Source organism: Lepisma saccharinum, chromosome 20 (assembly GCF_977018435.1).
Source record: "Lepisma saccharinum chromosome 20, izLepSacc3.1, whole genome shotgun sequence".
Taxonomy (NCBI): domain Eukaryota; kingdom Metazoa; phylum Arthropoda; class Insecta; order Zygentoma; family Lepismatidae; genus Lepisma; species Lepisma saccharinum.
Window position 1 is genome coordinate 40,816,695 of NC_139248.1, and position 15,969 is coordinate 40,832,663.

General features: G+C 40.8%; 1 protein-coding gene across 2 annotated transcripts in view; it reads left to right on the forward strand.

Annotated features, from left to right (window-relative positions):
• The first annotated feature begins 2,749 nt into the window (after positions 1 to 2,749).
• Positions 2,750 to 15,969, forward strand: part of LOC146003246 (trypsin iota-like) — a 97,757-nt gene continuing 84,537 nt past the window's right edge. Inside the window, exons 1-2 of one of the 2 annotated variants that reach the window (XM_083141424.1) lie at positions 2,750 to 2,908; positions 5,873 to 5,899. In XM_083141424.1, the coding sequence (XP_082997550.1) occupies positions 2,857 to 2,908; positions 5,873 to 5,899 (79 nt within the window). In that variant the 5' untranslated portion in view covers positions 2,750 to 2,856. Of the gene's footprint in view, positions 2,909 to 5,868; positions 5,900 to 15,969 lie in introns of both variants that reach the window. The other variant, XM_083141423.1, reaches the window with a different exon arrangement.

A 15,969-nucleotide genomic window follows, 5' to 3' on the forward strand; every position in this document is an offset into this window, starting at 1 on the left:
GTTGAATCTAATTTTTTTTATTTATTTATGTTTTAATATCACTTCAACTGTATTCGGAAAACTGCCTTATCTCGAAGTTCCTATAGAGAATCACAGTTTCATTTTGTATGTAGTTGGCATTTATTTCTAAAAAAATATAAAAAGTTATAATTGAGTAATTATTAGCAAAATGTATCAATAAATTTTAGGTTGGTTCCTTCCTTAGTGTATACAGAAATTAATGTATTTAAAAAGTATCACACTTTCCTTTGTAAAACTATAACCTCTCATAAAGAGTGTTAGGCTAATAGTCTACATAAATATAATGCTTTTCTCATCAATTAGATCTTGCGTTTCTTTTAGGACATCCTTAAGATACTTAAACCTGGCAGTTTTGCATGCATGCTACGTGTCTTCCCATTTCACCGAATGGCCCAGAGGCGCATTATATCAGATTTCATACCTACGCAAAATTTTCCAGGAAAGGGAAATTACCGTTTTGCAACATTCCCATTCGCGGAATATTTTGAATGACGGAAGCTTTCCCTCCACAGGGAAATTTCAGGTTCTAGTTCTAAACGTGGCGGCAAACTTGTCGTATACCAAGGATTCGTGTGTGGAGGGCAGATCTTATTGAAAGTGTAGGAGTGGTTGTAAGGCATCAGTTGTTCTTCATGATGAAGAATTTGTGTCTAAAGCTGGAACACATACGTACCAACCGGATATAGCGAGAATTGCAGCTCGACAGGTTGTCAACAGAATAAAGAAGAGAGTACATGAACAAACGTTGGAAACCGTTACTAAGATTGACAGGTGAGTTTTGTGTTATTCATATTGCAAAATGATTATTTGTTAGTTATTCGCTTTCTCTCCGTGTGTGTTATCTTGTTTATGGGTATTAGGTGTGCTCTGAATGGGGGAATCTGCTCGTATTATTATCTCTACTTTGAAATTAAGAAATTCATATTGCTTTCTGTTTGCAAAGACTTATCAATTCTCTTTTTTTATAATTTACAGGGAGGAAATTGCAAGGGATGAATTGTCATTGGAGACAGCCAGTGCATTGAAAAAGTGCATACCGACTGAAATCGTCCTTCATTTCGGAGTAGAAGCTTTGAACGCAGTAAGAACCGTCTTTCCAGGTATCATCATATGAGGATGCCTGTTCCATTTTACTCAGTGTATACAGAGGAAGGTTCAAGCATTGGAATTAGCACCGCTTTACAAGGAAGATAAGAGGGTCAGGTTGTGGATTCAGCGGGATGCAGTCCTACTCCTCGTCCCGGTGGAAACAGGGATTCTTTTCATAATTACATGGTGGAAAGTTGGATCGACGACACATGAACATTGTTACCCACGTAAGTACACAACGATATCAATTTAAGAGATGTTTAAGTGTTTAAAAATAATTGAAGAGTATTTACAACTACTTTCCTATTGTATATAGAGTCAGAAATATTGTATTAATAAGTGTTACGCCAAATTTTCGTGTTTTTTCCTATGCAGTCCTTGGTTCTGCATTGATATATAGTTGTTTTTTTCAGTTATACGTGGAGCCATTTCAATAATGATGATGATAGAACAACAAATTATGTGGAGGGATGGCATTCAGGGCTGAACAGGAGGTTACAGGGACACCATCCGAACGTTCAGGAATTCATCACTGTTTGGAAAGAGCTGAAAAGCGAGAATAAAGGGTTTATTACCACTTTGGAAGCTGATAACAGGTCGAATCGACGGAGGTTATTATTTCACTTCAGTTCCTAGCATTTCCCGGCAGAGGGAAAATTCCGTCACCTCTGAATATTCGGCGAAAGAGTATTCGCCAATGCAGGAATTCCAATTTCGCCGAAATTTTGCTTAGGTGTGATATTCGTCTCTGGGGCATTCGGTGAAAATTCAAACGAAACGGGAGGACACTAGTGGGTGGGGTTGATTGGCCAAGCAGGTGGGGAGGTTTTCGACCTTCCACTACCCCCATACACCTTGTTTATCAAGATGTGATGGGGCCAGAAAAGGCTAAATATTGAAAACCGTAAGTTAGACAGAAGCCAATTATAAGTATCATTTTTCCAGAAACGTTATCCAAAATTTTTAAAAAAATGAAAAAGAAACATGCATCGGCTGTATCTTTTTATTGGTCTCCTCAAAATATCAACAAATCACAGATCGAATATTAGCTAATCGCATTTTGTTACTCTTGTTTTTTCCACCTGAGCCAAGTATTATTATTCCATATCTAGACCTATAACATCTGTTCTCAATTGTAATACACGCGTTTTGGTGTTTCAAGCGAAAAATCCTCTTTTTGAAAATTAAACCATCCATATTGACATGTAATTCACGGCTAACACCATACTGGAAATACACTGCAAATCGTTCTGGACAAAGGAAAATAACACTACAAGATATTTTGAGTCTAATTGTATTCGCTGATTTGTAAATATGAAGATAAGAAAGAGGCTTCCTCGTAAAGTTAATTTTATATGTCATTGTTCGATCAGATATTGAAATTCTTTACACATGAGTAGAGCATATTTATAGGAATTCATTAAGTTTTTTTTCACGTTAAAATTCGAAATTTGTAAGATGTTAAATGTTGTAGAATTGAAACAAACAGCCAGTGATTGCATCTAATTGTGAATGCAATTACATGTTTTATATCACTTTGTGCAATTAATGACAAACATTTTGTTTACCAAAATAATTCAACTACAAGAATTCTGGCAATAAAATGTATCAAGCCTTAACCAATTTCATCCTTTGGATACTTTTCAACTTGAGTTCTTGTCCAGCACAATGGCAAAGTACCATAACCCTCTTTCCTGAAAGAACTGCTTGGAAGCTGGCAATTTTCATTGGACGTACAGTATAGATATGAGGTCCTATATTGCTGTTTTAATTGCTGCAGGTGCAATTTGCATGGTACGTAAGACACTTACATAAATTCATTGGCATATTATAGAAACAATGTTACTAATTAGCGTTGTTTCTATCGGAATATTTTACTTGTTATATTTATGAACCAGAAACCAATGCATGTTACTTACATCGTTTTAACAATTGATGCAAAATGTTGCAATGATTTAAATACACAGTGTAACAGAATGCGTCGTGTCACAGATCATAATCTGGCTTGTAAAATTCAAGTGAGAATTTAGTAAAATACCGAAAAAATTGAGGTTATTTGTAAATGTTTGTGGAAAAGCAAAATACGTAGGATTGTTTTCTATATCTGGAAACGATTTTCAATTGGATTTCGTCTTAGGAAATGTCAAGTCTCATTAAGTAATGCTGGATTTAGTGTATCTTCGTGATATCTATGGTTCTCTTAACTCGTCTTTGCAGGAGATTTTAGAAAACAACCACGTTCATTTGTTCCCAATTCTCCTAAAAGGCTTTCCATAAGCCATGTATGTGTTCTTGCTGCCCGTTTACAAATGTCAATTTCAGCAGTCCAAAGGTACAACAGTCCATGGGGTAACTTCACTGCTCCATTCTTGCTAGGAATATAAGAAGTGAGAGAGATATATGACTGGAGGCTTCATCCTAACACATCAGACCCGATTTTTGTTTATACGATACAGATCCGGGATATCGGCGGAGGTAAATTGGATCCCAGGATCAGTTTGATCATGTGCGGGGTTGATATTTGCTTTCTGGCAATCCCGATGGCACAACGGTAACAGAGTGGTAATCTTGTAATCAATGGGACCCGGGTTAGATGCTCTGTGGAGTAGCATTGCACAGTAGTTCGGATCCGACTTTAAACTGTAGGTCCGGTCCCGATTGACTTACTACCAATAAAGTGGATTTAAACAGCAATTCAAAATCAACACCGCGGTAATTATGAATATTTTGGAAAGACTTTCTTTGCAATCCGGTAGTAAGCCGTGAGGTTTGTTGTTACTTTGATCGACACGTGTTTCATCCAAAGTCAGCACGAATTTTCATTTTTCTCCATCCGGTTAATTATTGTACATCTTCCTACGTGCGAGGGGTTCTGCAATGTGACAAGGTAAAAATTTGCGAACTCTGTTCTTCTGATACCTTACATCTTTAAATCCTGGTTAGTAACAGTGTTCCCAGTTTTTAATGCTGTTTCCAAGTTGCGGACAATGCTTTGTTGCGTGCCTAGGTTACTGCGAGACAGAAAGGCATCGACCTCCTTATCATGTTAGGAATATGACTTGTTGCACGTCGTGGAATTGCCTCGTTCCTTCCTTTATAATTAATCCCAAAAATATCTTTTCATTTTTATTCAGCACATTCCTAATCTGTTTCTCTGATACAGAAAATTGTAGCTTCCCGCACGCATCTAGAATAGCGGAATAACCATAGTCTTCGTCGGAAGTGGCAGTAATGTAGTCTTCTTGTAGTGCAAAGTCGAAAAAAACTTCGCTACTTCGTGTAGAGATCCTGTACTGCTGGAGATTATCTTACTGTGATTTAGTTGGAGGAAATGTTTCACATGATTTAATTTAGAACTAATTTCGAACAGATATTGCGGGAGAGGTTTGAACCTCAATAACTTTCTCTTCTCGGCACGTTCTTGCATGTCACTGTGAACATGAAACACCTTAACATTAGCAAACATGGACCACGTTCCGCAGGTTAATGAACGCTCAGTCCCGGTATTCTCTAGAGCAATCGAAAGAAAACAAGTTGGCTGCACAAGTAAAGTTCAAATCACCAACCCTGAGACCTTCTGTAAACAAAACCACGTGCATGCATAAAGCATTGCAAACTCATAGAAGTAAAATAATCCACACGAAAATTCAGCGTTGTTACTGGATTCATTACGTAAGGTAAAACAACGGCCAATTTGTAGCATGGGATACGCTGCCGCAAACGACGTCTCACTTTAAACCCAACGCCCTTTCTTTTGTACTTATTGCTTCACCTTTATGGTTAACTCTTTGCACCAGTAATCATTTCCCATAAAATTGGCTTCTTTCTTGCATGCGAATTGAATATATTTTACTTGCATTTTTTTTAGACAAAATGATATACCATGGTAATGTATATTTCTAAGGTTTGATATAGATAGGGGTGTATTTGAAATTTGTTTGTAGATTTTATGTAAATTGTATGTTATGTAAATAAAATATATAATGGGCATAAACAGCCATATGAAATGCTGTAAGTCCAATAAATATATTGATGATGATGATCAAAACAAGACAAAGAAAGTTCGTAAATTTATTGCGGTTGGAAACTTTGACAAGCATCCTAATAACGATTTTTGTTCCGCCAAATATAGTGCACTTCGTAAAATAACTTGGTGACATGGCAAGGCAAGATAAGTGTGAACATTTTGTAGGAATATGCATTGTAACTTTTAATGAGCTTAGATATTTCTGTACATAATTATATTTTATAACATTGCTTATTTTCTAAAAATAATAATGTGAACAGCAAGGAAGTAGTGCCACTTTCAACATGGCGAGTTCTATGCGTGTAACAGCAGATGATTGCGGTAGTCGGTGGTCATGAATCAGCTGACGCGAAGTGATACATCGAATCGGTTAGACGGTTTGTTTACAGAAGGTCTCGGGGTTGGTGATTTACACTTTAGTGACTCGAGAGGGCCCAACCAATAAACGCGTGACAGTGGAAGTGGGTATATGAAGGGGAAAACGCGGCTGTAGTTTGGAGCTGTTGCAGTAGCACACACTGCTCTGCTCCGTTCACTCCCTTTCTCCTTTTCTCCATCGTAATGCCGACGTTGCTCCACAGACTCCCGAGAGAGAGCGTAGTTTAATTTTTTTAATGTTAATTTTTTCAAAATAGCTGAAAATACTTGTAATGAGAGTGAACATTAGAAATACTAATTAGTATCAACATTTCTTTGATACAGGATGTAATATATACTTTTTTCTATTACAGGTAGAATGCCAGGCACCACCAAGAAGCTGCTGTGAGTAATGTAAACAGCCTCTCTTCATTTATTAATTATTATATTTTTTAATTGTTAAAGCAATAGTCACACAAATAGAAACTTTCGTCATAACAATATACGTTATTTAGGTAAATTCTAAATTACAGTTCATCTCTTGACTTCCTGTAAAGAAAACCAGGAATGTTATAACTGTCAAAGCTCTTATAGCGTCTTCCCACCCAGTGGACTTTTAAATGTAACAAACGAACTGAAGTTCCTAGGCACTACACTTGGATCTTCAATATAGCATAAATGTAAGAGACTTTCAACCTTAGAGTTCAGATCTCACGAGAGAAAATGCTGAATATTATTAACAGCATCTGGTCGTTGTGTCAACCATTACTTTAATATACTCGATGAGTTGCACAATATGTGTTGACGTTTGCAAAAATAACCTCATCGCGAGATTTTCTTTGCAGTACTACCCATAGAGAATTATCACTTTCGCACGTTGAAATTAAGGTATAATGCTGCAAACCATTATTGGGCAGAAGTAGTGGCGGTCAACTGCTATTATGATGGGTAGTGCTAACCTGAAACTAAGAAACCTCTGCAATGCCCCTCACAGTCCTTGTAGTTCCACCACTGGCTAAGATGTTTAACTTTAAATTTATCCTCGTTTGGTAATGTGGAAAACGGTGTATGTAATAATCCGATTCATCTTAACTCAATAGTCTATCTTTTATACACTATGGAACACTTCCCTAAAAACACAACAATTACAGACGCCAAGTCGAACACGGAATTAACGCTTTGATATGTTTATAATTCCTTCACACCAACAAGGAACATCAACAACCAGTGTAACGAACAACTAAAATATGATATGCGCTAAAACTAGAGTACCATGTGCTAAATCAAATGTGGATCTAAAAAGTGCAAAATGCAATGCAACAAATTGAATTCTATCTCCAAGTGAATTACATGTTTGCTGCGTAAATGTTTTGAAAAATATAAATGTCAAAAGTCCTATGCTGATGCGAATTTCGACAATTTCTTTAACACAAATGTCTAAGATATGTCTAAATACATGTGCATGTAGGAGGAGAAGCCGAGAGGAAGGAATATATCGTCTCTGAAGGAACAAAACAATGACAAAAAGTCTAGATGGCCTTCTAGACGCATCTATCTTGTATCTAAATCCAATATATATAAATCCACAATCCCACCATTCACTCACTGACTGACTGACTCACTCACTCACTGACATAAATGTTCTCCACGAAGAAGGCCCCGGAGGCCAAAAATGCCTGATTACGAACCTCCATGAAATCGTCCCAAAAGGCCGAGAAAATTAAAAAATCGCTCAATCGGCCCTTCCTTGAGGGTGAAAATGTCCTTTTTACACGTACTTAGAAACAGTTTCCATGGGCATTTCTTGCAGCACACATTGCTTCCTTCCTTGAATCCTTTTATATACAGGGTGTTTCTAAAGGTCGTTTACAACCTTTGGGAGGTGATTCCTCACACGAAAACAAGCAAAAAGTGTGAGTTCCATTTTTACGACTGAGGCTTCGTTTCCGAGATAGGAGCCTCGCAAAAGGTGACAAAGTGAACGTCACACCTAACTGGGACGAATACTATCACAGATAGAGAGGCGGTTCCAAGGGAATCATAAAGGAATCGTATGTGCTCAGTCCGGAAGTCACTATGGAAAGTTCACTGCACGCATGCGCAATGGAGTCCTCAAAGGAATTGGGGATTTCCAGCAAGAACAATGCATGGAAAGTGTATGCAACGCAGCAAGAAGGACCGTGACAATGAGAAATGCGTTCAAGACAACACATCCCGACCTCAAACATCAATACATGAGCACGGAACACAAAATCCGAAAAGTTGAGCACGGTTGCATACCCCAGTTACACGCGAGGAGTGAACGAATCATGTCATGTGGCATACGAGAGACATATTACTCCACCAGGAGGAGGGAAAGAAAAACACAATATCAGATGATTGCTACAACTTGTATTTTTACATGCGACAACTACGTAATATTCCCCCACACACACTCACAACAAACAACAAATGCTACAATGTCTTACGCACAGACAGTGCGTGTCACTGTACACCAACTGAAGATGTCTCTCTCAATACACAAAGGGGGTGGGGAGCAATACCAAGAGTGTTCGCACGCGATCACTGTGACGTAAAAGAGACCAGTTTTGGAAGTGCTGCGCAGGCGAGTCTGGCTCTCGTAGTCTACGTTTGACCTTCATGACTGCTGTACCCGCGAGAGGAGCTCCAAGGGTTGGTTCTCTCCGGCAGTCGTCCCAGTCGTGTTGCAGGTGCTGCGATATGATCAGCAGTTCCCTCTAGGTTGTCATACGCATTGAAGAGTACTAGTATGTTGTATTGAAAGAAGTTGATGTGGTGGAGTGGGCAAGTCAAGTATCGCAACAATTGGTTTGTGGCGTTCGTACGGTGATACGGCCAATTTGTGCAGTGTGCCAGTGTTAAACAAAAACGATACTTTGCAGTTCCAGCTCCCTATTTCACAGATGGCTGCGTATACGACCCAGCAGCTAGCAGACATGCATCTCATGTATGGGGAGGCACGTGGTAATAGCCGTGAGGCATGGCGTCTTAATCGACAACGCTTTCCACATAGACGTTTACCGTCTCACGCCTTCTTTCAGGTAGTGGACAGTCGACTGCGTGAAACAGGGTCAGTGTTACCACCGCGGCAAGAAGTTGGAAGACCTCGAAGTGTACGCACACATCAGTTTGCAGAAGATGTGTTAACAGCGGTTGCAGAACATCCTGATACCATTACTCGCGTGCTCGCTCGGGCACGAAACACGTCTCATGTGAATGTTTGGCTAGTGTTGTCAGAGGAAGGAATGCACCCTTTTAAACTGCAGAAAGTACAAGAACTGTTACCTCGTGACTTTCGCCCTAGTATTGAGTTTTGCCAATGGTTATTGCATCAGCTGGACACAAACCCTCACTTCGGGGCAAATGTATTGTGGACAGATGAAGCCATTTTCACCAGGATGGATGTCTTCATTAGCAGAAACAGTCATGTCTGGGACTTTGACAACCCTCATGCACTTTTTGTGGCCCATCAAAAGCACACGTTTTCAGTGAATGTGTGGTGCGGGATAGTACATGATCATTTAATTGGACCATACATTCTCCCTGTTCGCCTGAATGGTCGCACGTATCATGCATTTCTTAGTGAGGTTTGCCTAAACTGTTGGAGACCGTACTTTGGAACTGCGGCAAGAAATGTGGTACCAACACGATGGGGCACCAGCTCATTACGATTGTAACATACGACATTTCCTGCATGACGTGTTTCACAATAGGTTCATTGGTAGGGATGAGCCTGTGCCTTTGCCACTGAGGTCGTCAGATCTCAAACCCTCTCGATTTTTTCTTATGGGGAGAAATGAAAACCCTCGTATACGACACACCTCAGCTGAGGACCTCGTTGCTCGCATCAACGTCGCCGCCGCGACGGTAGCACATACACCTGGCTTGTTTGCTCGTACTCGACAATCCTTGATTCGTAGCTGTCATCTATGCGTAGAAGTGAACGACAGACATTTTGAAAACCGTCTGAGATTATCGCCCTCGGCAAATCCCAGTGAGAACACACTTGGTATTGCTTCCCACCCCCTTTGTGTATTGAGAGTTACATCTTCAGTTGGTGTACAGTGACACGCACTGTCTGTGCGTAAGACATTGTAGCATTTGTTGTTTGTTGTGAGTGTGTGCGTGGGGGGGATATTACGTAGTTGCCGCGTGTAAAAATACAAGTTGTAGCAATCATCTGATATTGTGTTTTTCTTTCCCTCCTCCTGGTGGAGTAATATGTCTCTCGTATGCCACATGACATGATTCGTTCACTCCTCGCGTGTAACTGGGGTATGCAACCGTGCTCAACTTTTCGGATTTTGTGTTCCGTGCTCATGTATTGATGTTTGAGGTCGGGATGTGTTGTCTTGAACGCATTTCTCATTGTCACGGTCCTTCTTGCTGCGTTGCATACACTTTCCATGCATTGTTCTTGCTGGAAATCCCCAATTCCTTTGAGGACTCCATTGCGCATGCGTGCAGTGAACTTTCCATAGTGACTTCCGGACTGAGCACATACGATTCCTTTATGATTCCCTTGGAACCGCCTCTCTATCTGTGACAGTATTCGTCCCAGTTAGGTGTGACGTTCACTTTGTCACCTTTTGCGAGGCTCCTATCTCGGAAACGAAGCCTCAGTCGTAAAAATGGAACTTAGACTTTTTGCTTGTTTTCGTGTGAGGAATCACCTCCCAAGCGTTGTAAACGACCTTTAGAAACACCCTGTATATATATATATATATATATATATAAATATATATATTGGTTGTGACAGTGGCGTGCGGTGATAAATCAGGCAGGGGAACAGGTAACCTGCACTTGCCCCCCCCCCCGCATGGGTGTCTTAATATACAGTAAAATCTGCATATCCCGGAACCTCTATAAGAAGGAAACCTGTAAATACGAAAAAAAAAAATTCCCCCGGACCGATTTTATACCTGAAAATGACCTGCTTAAGGCGGAAACCTCCTTAACGCGGAAACGGAACACCATTTAAAGACCAACGAGATGTTTTTATTCTCAGTAAGACGGAAATTTCTTCCTTTACATTTTTCGCTCGCAAGAAAACAATGCAATAATGTAAGTGGAACACGCCTCTGTTGCCACTCGCTTATCGGTAACATTATCAATATGAAAGAATGCGCTACAATACTCATAGCTGTTACGATTCCGTTTCTTTCTTTCATCTCTTACCCTCTTTCTCCACCTTTCTTTGTCTATTTCTCCTCTGTTCTTTCGTCATCTTTCTATTTTTCTTGTTATCTCTCTTTGTTTCTTTCTTTTTCTTCACTTTTATCTCAATCTTTCTTCACCTCTCTTATTCCATCTTTCAATCTTTCTCTTTCCCTCTATGCACATCGCGCTACGACGCCAGGGGTCCCGGGTTCGAAAACATGCATAAGTACGTACTGTACGTTCTTACAATACTGTAAAAAGTGTACCAACATGTTGTTTAGTTACATAATTGTAATCTCTGCTATGCTTATTGCGACTGTATCGCATTTTTATTCATGCACGTACATGCGTTAGTACTCTACATTATAAGTAATGCGAAATGTAAATCTGTCTTTCCATTATTTCCTGCAGCGCTCTATACTGTATTTAAAGACAACCCTGTATAAGAATAAAAACTGTTAAGACGGAAAATTTTGCTCGGAACCATCATGTTCCGGGATAAACAGGTTTTACTGTAATATAGTAGATCAAGTAAAATTCAACCCTTATTGAAATGAACCAAATAAATATACGATACATATACTGTATTACAAATTTTCAGAAGTGACAAACATGAGGCATGTTAAAATTATATGACAATAATAATAATTATTTATTATTATTATTATTATTATTATTTATAATTTTAAAGCAAATGTGATATAATATAAAGAAAACATTAAGAATAAAATTGTTGATGCGCAACAAAGAAAAATTTGTTAATATAAATTTTTGAGTGATCAGAGAAAAAAGAATAATGTTTTGTCGGAACCTGTTTCATCTCTTTATTCGTAGATTAAGTTGTTTTTTTTCATAGAGTTGAGTAGTCTTGTAAATCAAACGCCCTCAATGCAATAATGGCACACAGATGGCTGAGTTTTTTTCATGACGTTCGCTAGATTAGTAGAAGTTGTTAATGTGACAAAACCCGAACTATTCCAGATTCCCTTCTCAGGATCAAACAAGGGCAACAATATGATTTGCCACTGGAAGAATATCGAGTTAATAATTTTACAGAGTTGTAGTAACTCGTTGGAAAATGCCATGAGTAGTGCAATAAGCCCGGTTCTGAAACCGAAAATGGAGCTCGGTGGAGCTCGCAGTGTTGCCAACTTCTCACTCGAAAAAATCACCAAGGTTTTTCTTGGTCTAACCTAACCTAAAGCAAGGAGCTGGCAACCTTGCTTGAGGCTTGCCTTACAGTGCATAAAGCAAGGTTGCCAACCCACTGGTACTTTTGCCATAGCCTTTTACAAGAAAAAAAAAGAGAAAGGGAAGAGTTAAACAACCGACAGCTTACCCACAGCTTTTTTTGCTCTAACCTAACCTAAAGCAAGGAGCTGGCAATTTTGCTTGTGCAATCAACCCGGTTGACCGCCCTCAAGTGGAGATCAGCGTTGCCAACTCCTCACTCGAAAAAAAATCACCAAGAATTTTTTTGGTCTAACCTAACCTAAAGCAAGGAGCTGGCAATTTTGCTTGTGCAATCAACCCGGTTGACCGCCATCAAGTGGAGATCAGCGTTGCCAACTCCTAACTCGAAAAAAAATCACCAAGATTTTTTTTTGGTCTAACCTAACCTAAAGCAAGGAGCTGGCAACTTTGCTTGAGGCTTGCCTTACAGCGCATAAAGCAATTTTTGCCAACCTGCACACACTGGGCAAGGAGAGCCGGCACTGCTGTAAAAGAGAGAGAGATGGGTGGATGGCAACGCAGTATGTGTGTGCGTGTGTGTGTATAATATGTAGCATTATTAACTAGAGTGTGTTGGCAATTTACTTACAACTAAAAAAAAATAGAGATGCCAACGTTGGTGTAAGATGAAGAGAGAAAGAGAGAGACCCATGGCTGGCAACAGTGGTGAGCGAATGCGCCATATCGTAATTTTCCAACTCCGTATATCGTGATTTTTGTAAACCTCTCTCGGGGGAACGATGTGCCACACACAAGCGCGCACACACCTGTATTGTGACGCAAGCAAACAAACAAAATAATAATTGTTGTTTTTTTAGGATGCCTGGCCCCTATAACCTCGCCAGGGTGCGTGGTGCCCAGCCAAAAAAAGTAAAAGTTTTCTAATGGCTGCGGTTATCTACAACCGCACCTCTGTAGAGTTTCACGTGTTTTTTTTTTTTTCTCAAACTTCCATGAAACTCTACAGAGGACCTTCGTAATGCATGCAACGTGTACTAACGACTCTAGTGTTATTTGATGTTGTGATATTTTTGGATATAGAGTTTTATTGTGAGATATAGATAAAAATAATTATGTTTATTATAATATTTTCTTGATGAAGATGGAGAATATGTGTGTGTTACAAATAAAGTTGCATGCTTTTTTTTCTAGTGTGTGTATGTGTTTTTGATGTTTCGACAGCATCTGAAACGATAAAAAAAAGATATTTTATTGTTAATTTTCACGTGTAAAAACAACAACAAATTTTGTGCAAATTCTGATTGTCTCGTGCTATAGTGCAAAAAAAGATATTGTAACTGATAACTGATGAAATTGACATTTGTAACTGATCTGAACTAGTGAAATTCGTATTGTGCCATTGTAACTGATTGTGCTAGTACAAAAAATTTCTTATTTGTGCAAGAAAAGATGTTAAAAAACTTGTTAAAACTGCTCTGTGACCCTCTCGTTCTTCACGTCGTAGGCGAAGGACTTCTCTGCAATCAGGATGACACTGCATAGGGTATCCTCGGGCAAGGCATCGTGGAACTCGCAGACGACCTTGATGTTGGTTCGATCGTTGACCACAACCTTCTTTCTCTTAGATGTGTTGATGACGGTCATGGGTCTCCGTGCTTTGAACTCGCTGGGCGTGTAGTACATGTCCACGCTTCCCTCGGTCACGCGTTTGTAAGCCGAAAACGCTTCGTAAAGTTTGAGGTAATCGTTTTTGGTCACGTCGAGGTTGTAATTCTCGCGCGGGAACACTTCGTTGCGTCCATTCTTCAGATAAACGTTCTTGATCTTGCAGTCGTCGAACTTGCTGGAATCTTTTTCCTGATTCTTGTCCCTCCCGGTCTGAAAAAGCACTACGACGAAATCTGGCATGTCGAACTCTATGTTGTTGAACTGCGTCGTCACGTCGAATTCCATGTGACTCCCCGACGCCATCTTCTGCACGCACTGGTAACCGTGAAAGTGAATCGGCACCTGCGGACTTTTCAAGATTTCTGCTTTGTACTTGAGGGCGTAGTTCGTTTCGTATTCCACCACCGGCATTCTCAATTCCATGCTCCGGATGACGCATTTCGCCGCTTCGGGTAAAGTGTTGGCTATCGGCGTGGTGCCGTCCGGACCCAAAGTAGCATATCGCATCAGTGCGTCGTTGTCGTTGGCCGCTCTTCGAAACGTGATCCTCAGTCCTCCCTTCCACATGATCTCCTTGTAGTCCGAGAAGAAACCAGGCAGCAGACGCATGGGAAAGAGCACCGTGTGACTTCTCGTCGATATTTTGGTCCCGGCTTCGAATCCCCCGGCCTGGTAGTACGCCGCGTCCGTTTTGGATAATTTCAACGTTCCCTCCGCCGTCGACGTGATGCCTGGATAATCTATTCTGTCTATGACGGTGTTGTGTTTCCTCACCTCCACCTGCGAGAACAGGTGAGGCACGAAGTTGTCCACGAGTATCAAGTTTGCTGCTGCGGGAAACGCGTCTCCACTTTCTTTCTTCACCACGTCGAATTGAAGGTAGAGGTCCGCTCTGTGAGGATGAACGAACCCGTCGCCTACGTCCACGTCGTATTCGATCTCCCTGTTCGCCTCGTTGAGATTGGCGAACGTGCGACGGTTGGGAGGGAAAGATTGCAATTCGTAACTTTCGATTTGCTCCATTTTACATGTATGGTTATTTATTATACGTTGATCTCCACGATGGCCGTCGTAGTGGCACCTGCGAAATCCACCACGTCTCCTTTCTCGTTCGTCACCACCAACTCTATGTCGTCTATGCGGTTGCGACATACTGGAAAATAGATCGGCGAAGAGGGTGTGTAGATGATCGGTTCCATGAACTCGGAACTTGGTTTGAAAGTGGCTATGATTCCCGTCTGCTTGTGACTTCCTAACAATCCGTCCGAAGATTTCGTGATCATACCTTCGGCCACGTTGCAGTGTACGTTCAGAGTCTCTATGGCCAAGAATTTAGGAATGTTGGTTGCTACGTGCTTGATGCCAGCTTCGAGTTTGGTGTCGTTCTCGAAACCTAAAAGTTCTCCCATGGTGCCCAGGTCCACGGTCTCCGTCGCGGATAGGATTTCCACTCTGTGCGTGACCGAATTTTGAGAAAGGTACGTGCCTTTGGGTAATTGAGCTTGCAAAGTGGAAAGATTGTATTGTCCTGGCGTGACGACGATGTGTTCGTTTCCGACGCTAATTTTGTTGTTGTGATGCGTAACGTTAGGTATGAGGTACATGCTGTAGAATGCACGCAGAGCCACGGATTTAGGATAGACGATGTCGTCGTGCAGCGTGAGTTTCAAGATCGATGATTCGCTCGTGAGATGGAACACGCCCATCCTAGTGATGCTGTTTGAGGTTCCACAATGCTTTCTGGAAATCCTCGATCGTAGGGTTATTTATTTTAGAGAGAAACGCGAGCACGGAGAGGCAGAGATGACCGCAGTTCACGTCTCCGAAATTTTGAATGCGTTCGTCGTTGTAGTATATAGAGGTTTTGTTCGTTTTCAGATAATGAATTAAATTTGTAGGTGGAACACCTCCGAAAGAATCGAAAACGAATGCTTTATCATTGTCGTTTTTGTGGTAACATATCCAATGCGTGCCTGGATTTTCTTGACCGTCCAAGTTGACTACTCCGCATTCTCTTCTTTTAACGCTTGAAGGTAACGAGTCGGACATGAAAACTCCTCTGAAGTGTTTGATTTGTAACGGTCCGATCAGAGATTCAATGTCTCGTTTGGTGAGTGCTTCTGTTTCTTTTTTTTAAACTTCTTCATCACGCCCTTCCCCCCTTTCTTCTCCATAGCCAGGTTGTGACGTTTCTGTTCTTCCAATTCCGCCTTGTTCTTCTTCGAGTCGATGACGGTTTTCGCGATGGCGGCACTTCCGCCGGCCAAACTTCCAACGGCCCCCAATGCTGCCAGGATGGCCGGGATGCTGAATATGAAACCTCCGATCTTTTGCTGTTTCCGCGAACGCTGCAATCTTTTCAATTGAGGTGTGCTGAGCAGCAATTTCATTCCATGTCCTTTCGACAAGCAAGAACGTTTCTTCTCGCGTTG